At 42.2% G+C, this 14,864-nt stretch overlaps 1 protein-coding gene across 3 annotated transcripts in view; it reads right to left on the bottom strand.

The window, feature by feature from the left end:
* Positions 1–1,460: 1,460 nt before the first annotated feature.
* The window catches only part of PDS5A (PDS5 cohesin associated factor A), a 95,995-nt gene continuing 82,591 nt past the window's right edge, over positions 1,461–14,864 (bottom strand). For all 3 annotated transcript variants that reach the window (XM_084797585.1, XM_084797586.1, XM_084797587.1), the window contains exons 29-33: positions 13,208–13,270; positions 12,474–12,619; positions 11,515–11,623; positions 9,059–9,411; positions 1,461–2,634 (exon numbers count right to left, since the gene is read on the bottom strand). In XM_084797585.1, the coding sequence (XP_084653711.1) occupies positions 2,631–2,634; positions 9,059–9,411; positions 11,515–11,623; positions 12,474–12,619; positions 13,208–13,270 (675 nt within the window). In that variant the 3' untranslated portion in view covers positions 1,461–2,630. The remainder of the gene's footprint in view (positions 2,635–9,058; positions 9,412–11,514; positions 11,624–12,473; positions 12,620–13,207; positions 13,271–14,864) is intronic.

Genomic DNA, 14,864 nt, shown 5'->3' with positions numbered 1-14,864 from the left:
CACCTTTACCACAGAACAGCAGAAAACAAAGATGACTTTTAAGTTCTTAGGTTAAAGAATAGATTTAAAAATTTCACAGAGATACATCAGAATTAGTTTTGTATTTCCTGTTTCAGTCAGCTGCATCAGAGGCTTGAAGAGATAGATGTGTACGTGGGGATATGAATATTCAGGGTTCCACACGTCTATATAATGCTGCATTTCTTGGTTTTATTTGAAACAGTGCATATTTTTAAGCATTTTATGGAAGGATTTTACACTTGTCATTTACACAAATTACAAGGTTCTGCTTAAAGTCTTTTAAAAAAATTCTAAAAATCCAGCCCATGTGCAGCACAAGAATATGCAAAACTACTTTACATTATACACACTTTTATCAAAGGAGATACAAAATTCTGGCTTGTAGTTTTAGACAAATACAAGAAGCTTCAAACTAGACACAGAGGGTTAACATTGATTCTCAAATATAAGTCTGCACTTTTGTGTTGTATTTCTCTGAGAGATTTTACATTTTCAAAGAAAACCTGGACATAATTCCAGTAAACAAGTCGCTCTCCACGCACTTCATCCTTGACACTGTACTCTCTCCTCCCTTAGTGCCAGAGACCTGCACCATGAGCAACAGACCTAAGTGTCCCGAGGAGCCATAACGGAAGCAAAGTGGCTCTGTGTATCCTGCACCTAGGAAACCTTTCCTTCTTGCACCTTGTGACTGGCTGCTTGACATACAGTTCACTGGATTCTAGCAATGAAGTTCTGTTGGTGACACACCGGTGGCCCTAATTCCAACTTGTTCTAAATAGAATATACCACTGATTGAGTGAGGGGCCCGACTGAGCTGTGTGCATAGATGCTGTCAGCGGATTGGAGGCAACACTTTATACTTTCCAAAGGATTCTGAAGAGGCAACAGCAAGAGTCGGGCTTCTATGCCCATTTAGAAATAGTGTTTCTACCACTGGCATCCACTGTTCTCTAGCCATCTTCTGATACCTAAACATGGACATGTAAAATACTTAAAAGAAGCCCATCTTTCTTTCACTCAATTTATAGCCAACTCTCAATTATCTATGAGAACTTAAATGACATATACTGTCAGCGAATTTCATTCTGGGAAAAATGTGACATTTCAGTGATTTTACATACCCCATCAAGACCAAGTGACAATGTAAATATAGCAGCGCATCCCGCTAGGACCCAGGGGACAACCCAAGTGGAAACAGTGTAGACAGGCAACAATTCTGAAGATAATAAAATTAATTTCAAGCTTCTCGTCACTCTTGCAAGTGCCTTGATTATCTCTGTATTTACAGTCACTATAAAACGGAGCTCTTGAGGTATAATCGCTATTTTACATAGGTAAAGGAGAGCTGGCTGTGGTCATGTCCTTCTCTGTGATTTTAGCCCTTTCATATAAAAATTCCTAAGAAAGTAAAGCATGATAAAAACATAAGACTTCCATAGACATCTAGAAGCATTTATTTTATGCAAAATTAAATGATTGCGTGCACACAAATAGTGTACACATGATCTATGATGAACATGAATGCCAAGGAACATAATATTGATGTAACAGTTGTCTATAAAATTAAAATAATTTGAACCCCAATTATCAGACAAAAATAATGCTAATTTCTCAACAGCATGCTGCTAGAAGGTGACAGCAACCCTGCACATCTCAGTTTCCTCACGAAGCTGCCAGTGTCCATCTACATCCATTACTAAAAAACAAAGCAAAACAAACCCTAAAAAATGAAACCAACCTTTTTTTTTTTACATTAATAATAAAAATCTGATGACCAAAGTTATAATACCAAATCCTGGATAATAGTCTTTACTCCCTTAAAATCCCAAATATTCCAACATAATTATAGGAGTAAAAACCATTTTTAAGTGATATGCCTTATGAAACAATATGTACATTTATTGCAAATTATATTAAACTAAAATGGGACAAATCATAATATGAAGTGTTTACTACTTGCAAATCAATAATAATTTTAATTATTTTCTCATTCTGATAAAAATCAGAAAGCAACATTTATAAAATTGCCACGACATTACTTTTCATAGCAGGGAACAGAAATCTGTACATCTCATTTTTTGCAGAAAAGTAGACAGGCAGAAAGATTAATACAGAAGTTTCCAAAAGGAAAACAAAGAAATATGTCATCTGCTCTCTTGTAAAAACTCAGTTCAGTAGACACCTGCTTTTGCTGTGTGGTGTGGGGTTCTTGGGTCTAGGGTGGATGAGTTCTCAGTGTCACCGCGAGGACACCCTACTCCTCTCTCTGAAGTGAAAACTGTAGCATAGAAACAATGGTTATTATGCCTTAAGCTCCAGATATGCAGGAACTGGAACCAAATGTTAAGCAATTTGCTTAATTATTGACTTTTCACAGGAAAAGTCTGGGGGAGGGGAGAACAGAGACGCTCTGAGCCTCTCTGGAGTCTCTGCTGCACATTTCCACCAAAGGATTGTGGCTGTGTACAAAGAAAAGGCTAGCTTCTTTCAGTTTTCAAGGCAGAAAGTGTGTATTTGAAGTGAGCTTCGTTATCTGTTTAGGAACATTTGAATCCAAGTTTCCACAGAACCAGAAATCTGCTTCTGTTTGGCCTCGACTTCTCCTTTTACCTTGAGAACAGAAGAACACAAAGTTAGAAGACAGCGAAGGAGCAGCCCAGCAGAGCCATGCACAGGGTGGGCTCTGGCACTCACCATCTGAAGTTGCGAAATAAAACTTTGCTTCTGTCACCTGGGACTTAACTAAGGTTAGGGAATTGACAGGCAAGCTACATAAATTCGACACGCCAACATGGAAGTTTCCGCTTTCCTACACAGAGTTGTGGTCAGCGCTGATCTGTTTATAGTGCTAAAGCCATTCATCTCAAATAATGACGAAAACTACTAGATATTAGACAGTAAGTTTAAAATAACAAAGTCTTGATTTCTGGATTCTGCAAGCAAACACAATTTAGAATTCAAAACACCTAACAAGAACAACCAACCTCATCCCCTAAAACTCAAAACACAACAGAAGGAAAATGCAGTTTAAGTCTCTTAACTGCTGAGTAATAGATCCCTAACCACATGGGACAGGGGCGGTGCTCTAGTTTCTCTTTTGGACAAAAGTAACCAAATATTTCATAAATGAACTATGGGGCATGGAGATAAACATACCCTGATGGGGATTTGTTTTTTTCCCTGAGAGGAGCAGTTATCTTCTGATTAGCTGTGGTTGTTTAATTTAGGGTTAGGTATTCATTTGTTGGTGACACAGATGGATATGTAGTGCAAGGATTGGCACACAGAGCTCTGCACTTGCGTGATCAATGCTCCCTCATATCTTCATATTTTTAGTCAGTATAAAGAATGCCTTATTCAGGCACAGCAATGCACACCTGTAATCCCAGCACTTAGGAGGAAGAGGCAGGCAGATCTGTGTGTGTGTTCAAGGCCAGTCTGGTCTACAAACCGAGCAATGCTACTCAGAGAAGTCCTCTGTTGAAAAACAACAGTCAGGCCTTTAATCCCAGCACTTTGGAGGCACAGGCTGGTAGATCTATGTGAGTTTGAGGACAGCTTGGTTTACAAAGTGAGTCCAGGACACCCCGGGCTACACAGAGAAACCCTGTCTCGGGGGAAAAAAAAAAAACCAAGCTCACCCAGAACAATCCTAAACCCATTAACTTCACAAAGATAGAATGCTAAAAGGCGAATTCACCATAAGAATTCACAGAGGCTTACAGAGTAATGAATGCTATGTTGTTCAAGGGCCCTGTGGATGCTGCCTGCTGCTCCTGAATCTACAGAGCTCCTGGCTGCTCTCATACTGGCTTAAGAGATGAATCACAGCAAAAAATGGCTAGACTCCATCCAGTCCATGTCCCAAAAGGAAAATGCTAATGCTATTTTGATTTTTTAAAAAAATTTACTTGTCATTGAAAAGTATATTTATATCAAACTAATTATGTACGATGGGCACGGTACCACAGGCCTACAATCTGCATATTCAGTATGCTGAAGCTTGACAGTAACTTCAAAGCCAGACTGGGGTCCTAGTTGGCAACCCTGTATCCAATAAACAGTTGCTTACCTCTTATGACAACTTCTCGTTGCAAAGCAAAACCAGTAAATCAGTCCTGCTTAAGAAAGTCCAAAATTCCAGATCTTTCAACTTCCAAGACCCTACGCTAAGCACGCAAGGCCAGACTCGGTCTACAGAAAACTGTCATCCGCTATCAAAAGATACTCTCTTTAGGTTAAAATTTCCTGTAAACCCCAAATTTTTTTGCGGGGGGGGGGGGCCCAGTTGTTTTGAGGCAGCATTTCTTGGTGTAGCCTTGGCTGTCCTGGACTCACTTTGTAGACCAGGCTGGCCTCGAAATCACAGGGATCCGCCTGCCTCCGCCTCCTGAGTGCTGGGATTAAAGGCGTACGCCACCACAGAGCGGCCAACCCCTGAATTTTAAGATTGTTCACCCACTCTCTTACCTGTCTAACAGGTAATGCAGCCTCAAAATCCATTCAAACGACCTTGAACTTGTGCTACTCTGCCTTCCTGTGGGAGGATCACGGGCATGTGCCACCTAATTTAATGCGGGGGATCAAGTCCAGACCTCTGTGAACGCCAAGCAAGCATCCACTGAGACACCACACCTGACGCTTACTAATAATTTCTTCCTTAATGGAAGCCTGTGGACTTCACTGTAAGCTAAACATTTTAAGAACCACTGGTACTTCGTAGTATTTTTTCTTTATATTTGTCTTTCATTTTTATGTTTTAAAACCTATTATAGGGGTTGGAGTGATGATTCAATGAATAAGAACACGGATTGTTTTGAGGATCCACCTTGTTCAAGTTCCAGAACCTAAATGAGTGTTCACAGCTGTCTGTAACTCCAGCCTCAGGGAACAACACCCTTTCCTGGCCTCTGCAAGAACCAGGCATGCCATGTAGTACACACATACATGCAGGCAAAACATTCATACACATAAAAAAAATAAAATCTAATAATGTATTACATTGCTGTGGGGGTACATCTGTGCAGGCGCCAACATTATAGTTAGTCCTCTCTCCACTATCTGGGGTCAGAACTTGGCAGAGTTGTCAGCAAGTGCCGCTACAGACTGAGTCATCTTCACCAGTCCCTGTTTCTGAATTTTTAAAAAAGAAGTCTGATTACTAGCTGGCTTTCAACTCACAGAGATCCTGCCTACCTCTACCTCTCAGGTGCTGGGAGTAAAGGCGTGTGCCACCTTCACTGGCTTTTGTGTTTGCTTTTTTGAGACAGGGTTTCACCATGTAGCTCAGGCTGACCTGAATGCACAACACTAATTTCTTTCTTTTTTTTTTATTAAAAAGGTTTTATTTATTATGTATACAGTATGCATCAGATCACATTATAGATGGCTGTGAGCCACCATGTGGGTGCTGGGAATTGAACTCAGGACCTGTGGAAGAGCAGGCAGTGCTCTTAACCGCTGAGCCACTTCTTCAGCCCACAATACGACTTTTAATGCAGAACCTAGCTTGCCTTTAGCTAATAGTTCCAGCACACAACAGAAAATTCATTCAAGTAACCTAACGAAACATCATTCAGGCAACAAAACTTAGAGCCAAGACAAATTCCAGCTGTTAAGATCCTGGTGCCAAGCCGGGCAAAGTGGTGGCACACGCCTTTAATCCCAGCACTCGGGAGGCAGAGGCAGGTGGACCGCTATGAGTTCAAGGCCAGCCTGGTCTACAAAGCGAGTCCAGGACAGCCAGGGATACAGAGAAACCCTGTCTCGAACCCCTGCCCGCACCCCCCCCCCCAAAAAAAAGGTCCTGGTGCCTTATCTGACAACAGCACTAGCAGCTGATTCTTAGGAATGTTCCAGGCGACGGGAGAGAGCTTTCTCAAAGTACAAGGTCTTTTAAATGCAGACTAAAATGAGAACAGGGCACATACTGGTCCACATTTACAGAGAGCATTGTTGGAAAACCCTCTTCTGACCTATGTGCGCACACACACAAGCATTCATGTACACACTCAAGCAGGAGAATGTGAAATGGCCGAAGACATGACTCATAGATTGTGGGTACTTCCTGCTCTTCCAGAGGACCCATGTTCAGTTCCCCACATCCACATCAGGCCGCTAGCAAATGCCTGTGTCTCCAGCTCCAGAGGACTGGATACTCTTTTCTGACCTCTGCAGGGACCCCCCCACATGCACACAAAATAGAAAATAACAAAAATAGTAAGTAGTGGAAGGTCATCCTTGAGTTCAATGCTAGCCCAGGAAATAGGAGCGCTCTTGGAGTACAGAGGGTTGGAAATTGAAAAATTCAGGCATGCTAGCTTATACAATGATTTAAGGACAGATACTTTATTGTCCTAAATAGAAAACTAGCATGGTGAATCATGTTTGAAAGTCAGAGAAAGGCAATGTGCTATGGACTAGAAGCTTGTCTACACAGCGGTTTCGAGGCTAGCCACTGTTTCAAAAAATAAGTATTAAAACAAAGGGGGGGGGATGCCAACTAAAGGAGAACTAATAAGATACTGAATGCTTAGAGGCTAGAAAAATATTTCAAAATAACTAATTTAGAAAAGGATTATCTACATCTGTGAGTGTTAGCATGCTACTAAGGTGGACATGATGATGTATTTGAAACAATGGCCACTTTCCATATATACGTCTGATAGACTCACAACATCTTTTCCAATTGCTTCCATTGTTACTAATTATGTGTGCATATATGTAAAATTAGCCATTATGCTATGTGCCCTTTACATCAGTGGTTCTAACCCTTCCCAATACTATAACCCTTTAACATAGTTCCTCATATTGTGGTGACCCCATAGTGAAATGATTTGTTGCAACTTCAGAACTGTAATTTTGCTACTGTTATGAATTGTAATGTTAATATTTTGGAGCCAAAGGGGTCGTGACCACCACCCAAATTGAGACTCACCTCTTTACAGGTAAACCTAACCAGCTTTCTCCATCATCTCATTTGTTTGTGTCTTATCACTGGGTTTCTAAGTTTGCCACTTTGCTTCTTTCCTTTGGTTCTTTTCCCTAAACCTTAAAGCGGGGGTGTTTTCATGTACTGAAGGAAGTTGGCAACACATTCAGAATCTAGTTTAAAATGTGATTATGTTAAATTCTTGATGTTTACCTAATAGTTATTAAAACCAGGCAAACATATACCATTTCATGACAAGGATCTCACATAGATGAACTGCAATAACTAACTTGCAAGTTAATGTTCTCAAAGCATTTATAATAACAAGCATAACCAGCAGTAGGATTAATACAATTTAATCTTCAAAGCACATATTTTAGGATTACACCACTGGAGTCAGACTGGGTTTGCTTACTCCTACCCTCATCATTCATATAAGCAAAGGGATGGAAGGCCTCCCTGGCCTTCCTTCCTTAAAACAAGGACAGCACATTCTCATGTAGAATTGCTTTGTATTCAATGCACTAAACACATATACAGGCCCAGCACCAAGCTTCACTCACAGGATCTAACAGGTTACATCATCCTAATATGAAAACCAAAAGTATGAAGCTCTACAAAAAGGCTGACCTGTGCAGTAAACAGAAATTTACACACCTCATCTTAAGCGATAAAACAGAAGAATACAGATATAATAAAAATACTGTAGGAAATTTCCTTCCGTCCTTGTTTTTTGAGTCTTATTTTATAGCCCAGACTGGCCTCAAGCCAGGCAATGTTTGATCTTGCATTTCTGTGCTATCACATCCAAGTTTAGAATGTGCTGGGAAAAAAGCCCGGGATGTCACGCATGACAGGCAAACACTGTCAACTGAGATTCTCAGATTGTGAATAAACACCTAAGCAGCAAGGTGGCTCACGTCTATTACCCCAGCACCTGAGAGGCCAAAGCAGGAAGACTGTCAAGACTTAAATGTCAGGTTGGACTACAAGGTGAGCTCCAGGACAAGGCCGGCCTGGTGTGCAGTGAGACCTTCCAGCCATGGTTAGCACAGCCCTTTAATCTCAGCACTTGGGAATGAGAGGCTGGCGGAACTCAGGCCAGCATGGCCCATAAAGTGAGGACAGCCAGGGCTACACAGAGAAACTCTGTCTCAAAAACCCAAAAACCAATATACCAAACAAAAAACCAGCCAACCAGCCGGGTATGGGGCCACACACCCAGGATCCCAGCACTTAGGGAGGCAGAGGCAGGTAGATCCCTGAGTTCGAGGCCAGCCTAGTTTAAAAAATGAGTCCAGGACAGGCAAGGCTACACAGAGAAACCATGTCTTGAAAAACCAAGAAACAAAACAAGAAAAACTATAAATATTGTAAAACTCAAAATCTGAAATGATTCTGCTCCTCAGCACCAGAGAATAAACAGTCAACTTAGATTTTTATATAGCAAGTATATTTGGTGAAGTTATGTATGTTCACACAGTCTAACAACTGTCACTCTGACCTTCCCAGCACCCTCAAATGAAACTTTATAAACCTCCTAAGGTCTGTCTCTTTAGTGTCAAAGAGCCATTCCTGTAGAAACCTCAGAGGCTGCTAACCGCTGGGTGCAAACAAGGTGATTGATAGCGGCAGCCCCAGCACGCAAAAGGACACAGTCAATGCTTGTCAACAATAACGCACCCCCTTGTCCTTTCTTGACTGAAGATTTATCTTAGCATAATGCCCTCAAGGTTCATCAATTTCACAGTATGTTCAGAATGTTATTTTCCTTCAGTAATAATTTAAAAAACAAGTTTAATTTCTGTACTATCCCCACCCCCAACATTAGTTTTTTTGAGACAAGGTCATTCATGTCTAGGTTGGTTTTAAACTGGTAAGCCCCTTCTGCCTCCACGGGCTAGGATTACAGGTGTGCATCATCACACTAGGTCACCTTTTGTACATTTACTGTGCCAATACATATGATGAAAATGTTTTCTATCTTGTGCGAAAGTGGTAACCTGGGGAAGCATGCTCTTTCAGAGCAAGAAGCTATCCCACTTTAAACATTTTGCTATGGCTAACGCTGTCCACAAGGGGGGAATGAATGAGGTACGTTACCTTTGTAAGTCAATCTGTCTCTCTGCTGCCGCCGCCTTTTTGGCTCCATCTTGTAGCTTGGGTGCTTTGGCGTTACCTGCTTCCAGACCCCCAGGGCCCTCCTGGCTGCCTGCAGCTCTCTTCCTGCCCTTGCTAATGGGTTTATTTAGATCATCATTTTTGGTTGCATTGCCCTGAGATTCAGATTTGGGGCGACGCCCTCTCCTGGGTTTTGAAGGGGCAGGAGGGGCTGACTCATCTATTATTTCATCTGGTTTTTGTTGGATGTTCTCAGCACCCGCTGCTGTTACAATTCTCTTTTTTCCTCGGTCACTGCTGATATTGCCTTGGGTGGGCTGATCAGAATTAATTTCCTAAAAGAGTACAAAAAAATTTGTAAACAAAACTCCCTTAAATGTCTGAGTATACTAGAAAAGATTTGAATTTAAAGAAATAAACTGATGTTCTAATTTTGTGTCTGTGTATGTAGATCCAATTCCCGCATGTGGAGCTGCGGAGAGCACTGGGAATCCTCTTTGGTTCTCTAGCCTGCTCCAGGTCTCTCCGAGGACTGGAGCTTTCATGAAGTTTGGATGCCAGGGTTTCTGATTAATTGCTTACATGCCACTAGAAAAGAAAGCTCTCAGAGGATAAGGACTGAGTCTGGAGCCTACCTCAGTTGTGTGAGGGCATATAATAAGCTCAGTGAGTGGCTGTTGATAGAGTGCTTATCCCTAAACGGGGTGTACGCTTTAGTCCACTCTCACACACACTACGGAGGTTAGGGGCTCACCACAGAAGAGGAGGCACAAAGAGCGTATGGGCCAAAGGCTGGGGAGAAGACGGGCTCGCAGCTCTTTACGTCTCCACATGAGACCATGTGAGCTTTTTTTTTTTTTTTTTTTTTTTTGGCTTTTCGAGACAGGGTCTCTCTGTGTAGCCTTGGCTGTCCTGGACTCACCTTGTAGACCAGGCTGGCCTTGAACTCACAGCGATCCGCCTGCCTCTGCCTCCCGAGTGCTGGGATTAAAGGCATGTGCCACCATGTGAGCAAGCTCAGACACACTGCCATGAGCAGCACCAATCAGGACTGAGAAGACTACAAACAAAGAAAAAGCTCCAACTCCACGAAATCTCACACCCTGTCTTTCTTCTGTCTTCCTTCAGCAGCCACACACACACACACACACACACACACACACACACACACACAGAGGAAGGAAGGAAGGAAAGAAGGAAGGAAGGAAGGAAGGAAGAAAAGAAGGAAGGAAGGAAGGAAGGAAAGAAGGAAGGAAGGAAGGAAAGAAGGAAGGAAGCCAATGAGTAGAATAGTCACTTAGTTTTAGGTAGAGAACAGTGACGTCACAAGGCCCCATGAACGCACTACATCCAATTATCCTACGCATATACAGCTCAATGTCTGTAGCAGTGTATGGACCTCAAGTTTCTTTATGCCCAGCCTATTAATTCTGTACGGTGATCCCACAATAAGCATACCTACTGCTTCATGCAGTATTGCAAGAATTTCGGCAGTGATTCTGTTTCAAGCTATTCTTACTGAGATGAGTTAGTAACTTCACTAGCCAAGTAAATGGGATGTTACAGACGTGAGGCAATCTAAATCAATCTCAAGCCAGTGAGCGGCCCAGCCAGAGCTACAGACAGATCAAACTTGTCTGCTACTATTCTGCTTCACTGCTGTCTTCCCGGTTAAGATACTGGTAAGGAGGGGGCTCAAAGAGTTGGCTTAGTGCCTAAAAGCATTTAGTACTCTTGCACATGACCTGGGAGCAGTTCTCAGACCCCACATTTTAGCTTACAACTATCTGAAACTCTAGTTCCAGAGGAACCAACAGCCTCCTCTGGCTTCTGTAGGCACTTGGCAAACTGACATATATGCAGCCAAACAGTCATACATAAACCAAGATTAAGTCTTAAAAACAGAATGAAAATTGGGAGGTGGGGGTTACTATTTTTGCCGAGGACTCAATTCATGCCCAGTGCCCCCCTGATTGGCTCATAGCAACTGTAAATCCAAGCCCTCAGGGTTCCATCTCCGAAACTGCAAGTTACCTGCACATACATACATACTTAGACACATAATGAGTAAGCCCACAAAGACAGACTAGGGAGGTGACTCAGGTGTATAAATGTGCTGGCTGGAAATGGGTCCAATCCTCAGAACATATGCAGGAAAGCCATACTTAATATCAAGCATTTATAACCCTCAATTGGGAAGTAGACAGAGGTGAACAGGCCAGAGCTCAGAGGCCAGCCAGCCTGGAGGAAGGTGAGCATCACAAACAAAAAGATACTTTGCCTCAACAAGGTGGACTCCTTCACACTACCGTCTGTCATGTAGACGAATGAACTCGGGTCCTGTGAAGGTCAAGGGCACTTAACTGCTGCGCCACTGCTGCAGCTCTACACCTGCCAGCCTCAGTCCCCAGCACCAGCAGCAAAGGAGTAACACTTACTTTATTCTTTACAGTATCGATATTCTTCACAGGTGTGACAGAAATTATTCTCACAGGATTCTCCTCATTTTCACTAACTCCAGTTTCTGATGCTTCTGAACTTTGTTCCCTAGTGGAAAAACAGACAAAACAATTAAAAATAAAACCAATGTCTTTTCTTTTCTTTTTCTTTTTTTTGGGAGGGGGGGTTTGAGATAGGGCTTCTCTGTGTACCCTTGGCTGTCCTGGACTCACTCTGTAGACCAGGCTGGCCTCGAACTCACAGCGATCCACCTGCCTCTGCCTCCCGAGTGCTGGGATTAAAGGTGTGGCCACCACGCCCGGCAAAACCAAGGTCTTTTCATTTCATCTACTTTATTACACTACTTCTATTCAATGTTAACAACGTAAGAGATAAACCACTGCCTAAAACCAATCGACAAAAAGATTCTCAAGAAACCACTCTAAGCATTATCCCGTAGGGAAAGGAGAATTCAAAGTAGAAATAGAATAAGCAATTTTAATTACTGATCGATCATTTTACTACGGATCCACTGGCCTGGGAGGTATTAAGCCCCCAGAGGTTTAAGCCATAGCTGTACTAGAATTTACTCTGTATTTTTGGTGTGTGCTATGCTATGTGGTATTTGGGTTTATAATTCCAGTAGTCCAGAGGCTGAGGCAGGAGTCTATAGCACAAAGCCTGACTATACACAAAGACACTGTCTCATCAAGCACTCTTTAGGCAGATGTGGGGAAACACACCGGGAAGCAGATGCAGAGCAAGGTGAGTCTGAGGCCAGCCTAGACCACATGACTAGAAAGAGGTACGCGGTGAGAGCCTGTCTCATCATAAGAAAAATCCTAAAACACATACATAGTATTTTACACCACTTCTACACAAGCCCTTAGAACCTAGTTAAAGCGTAAGCCAAGCAAGTGAGCCAGAGAACAAAATGTATCGATAGAAAATAAATTGCCTTGAACGACTTCCGGCTGAAGGACTCAGCTCTGAACTGGCATTAACGTTGCTTCCAGTCTCGGGGCCAGTGCTTCTAACGTAAGGCTTCCTTCCTGTCGCTGACAAAGGCTTGTTTACTGTGCCTAGCACTCCAGTAGGCTTTGGCTGCAAAAACAATGCACATAGCACTTTATCTCAGGCAATGGAACACGTAAAGGCAGCTAAGGTGTGCGCTGCTTCACTGTAAAGGCAAAGGTTGTTCTCTCGCAGGGTTATTAGAAATGAAAACTTTAAAAAAATGTGTTTGATTCTTTTAATAAAAGCAAAGGCGTATACATTGCCTTCACTTAGTAATGAGGCAATAGTTGCTATCTCTTTTTTAATCTCTGCTCTCTTAATTAAGATAAACAATGCCTTTAAAATACACAGACATTAGTGGTGCATTACCTTAGAAGTAGACTACTGGGTGTATAACCTCACATCGCCTTATTTTTATGAAATTCATCTACCTATCATATTAGTACTTGAAATTATTTGCCTTTATTATTTACTTATTCTATTACTTATGAAAATCTATACTAGGATTTTTAAGTAAATGTGAGCTTTTCACAGCTGCTAAGACTGGCGAGGATTATGAGAAGTATCTGAGAACACAGATGCTGTAGAAACCTATAGCGCATCCCTGTAAATCTGGAGACATAGAGCAGACATAATACACAGCAAACAAAATCCCAAGCAAAAAGTATGTAATACCTTTCCTGTTAACAGAAGTACTCTTGTTTCTTCTGAAATATAGTTTTTGTCATTACAGAAGTCCTATTAAAAAACAAGAACAAAAAGAAACAACCAAATGCAACACTATTATCATCTATATACTATTTCCAGGCTCTACCTGGTAGCAGCCACTATCCTGATGTTAACATACTTATTGCATGTGGCCCGGGCATATGTATTTTCCCACTTGACAGTGTGCACGTCTTCATAACCACATCAGAGAACTGAATACACTAGGCAAGAACTGTCCCATGGCACAGTGCCCGCAATCTCTCAGCAATTCTTCAGTTTGCTCACTTTAAGCCAGGGTCTCTTTGCACAGCCCCTTCTGTCCTAGAGCCATGTAGATGAGGCTGGCCTCAAACTCACTGAGATCCTCCTGCCTCTGTGTTCAGAGTGCTGACAATAAAGGCGTGGGCCATCACATCCATCAGTAACTACTTTATTTACATGTATGAGTATTTCGCCTGCATCTGTTAAGTGCACCATATGTATGTAGGGCCTGTGAAAATCCCTTCCAGCATTTTAAATAAACTTCATTTGTAATTTTTCCTTACTTTTCAAAGTATCATCACCACTCTCTACTATATGATAAAGTCTACTTGTCAGCTGGGAGACAATATTTATTTGCTGGCACCTTAAGTTCTTATTTTTTTAGGCAGTCTCATGTAGACCAGCTGTTGGGTTCCTGACCTTCTCACCACACCATGCCAGGTTTATCCTACGCACTTATAAGGAACTCCATGCTTAATTGCAATTATCAGTATTAGAAAAAAGACATCATAACTGAAAACAGTTTGAGCTGGGCGGAGTGATGTATGCTTATATTCCCAGCACTGGGAGGTGGAGGAAAGAGATCTCAATTTTGAGGCTAGCCTGAGCTACCAACGATCCTGTGTCAAAAAACAGCCATTTACTTTTTAGAACTGTAAAGCTATGTTGAAATCATGAAGACAAACTCACCACAGTGCTAAGTATAGGTAACTTTCCCAGACAGTAGTAATACCAAGTAGTTAATAAATAATCCAAATCAATAGTGAACATGGTGTTCTCCCCAGTTATGTCTATAGCTAACTAAGTTTGTCAGGATGGAGGGAGGTGGGGAGGAAGGAACCGTGGTAGGCCTGGAACTAGACAGTGACCAGGCCAGCCTTGCCACACAAGAGCTTCACCTGGCTCCCTATGCTGGGACTCAAGGTATGTGCTACTATGCCCAATATCTGATAATTCGCATTATTAAATACTTTGGAGGTTACAAATAAGGCACAATAGCGTCACTCAATCACCAGGTATCTGCAGCAGGAGCAGCAGCAGCACTGGCCACCAGGAGCTCACAGTCAGCTCGTGCAGTTAGCAATACCTAACCTATGAGCAAAGGCAGGTGGGCGAGGGGTGCAGAGGACTCTCTCATTAGTACACTGTACACGTGTATGAAAGTGGCCTTATGTAGCATGGTGTAGTTAAAAATACACTCTTCCTATAAGGAACGTACCTGTGCATGGTTGTGTGACAGATCTGAGTGTGGCTTAAATGTGCCTATGACGAGAGTTAGGCTGTGTTCTTTGTTTTTCTGTGCTTGGTTCTAGCTAGGACTAGAACTGTTTGCCGCCATGCCCAACTCAGCTATGTAATTGCT

This window comes from Acomys minous (assembly GCF_964271855.1).
Source record: "Acomys minous genome assembly, chromosome: 10".
In the NCBI taxonomy this organism is placed as follows: Eukaryota; Metazoa; Chordata; class Mammalia; order Rodentia; family Muridae; genus Acomys; species Acomys minous.
The sequence above is the reverse complement of the archived record's forward strand: the minus strand, read 5'-3'. Positions and strand labels throughout refer to the sequence as shown.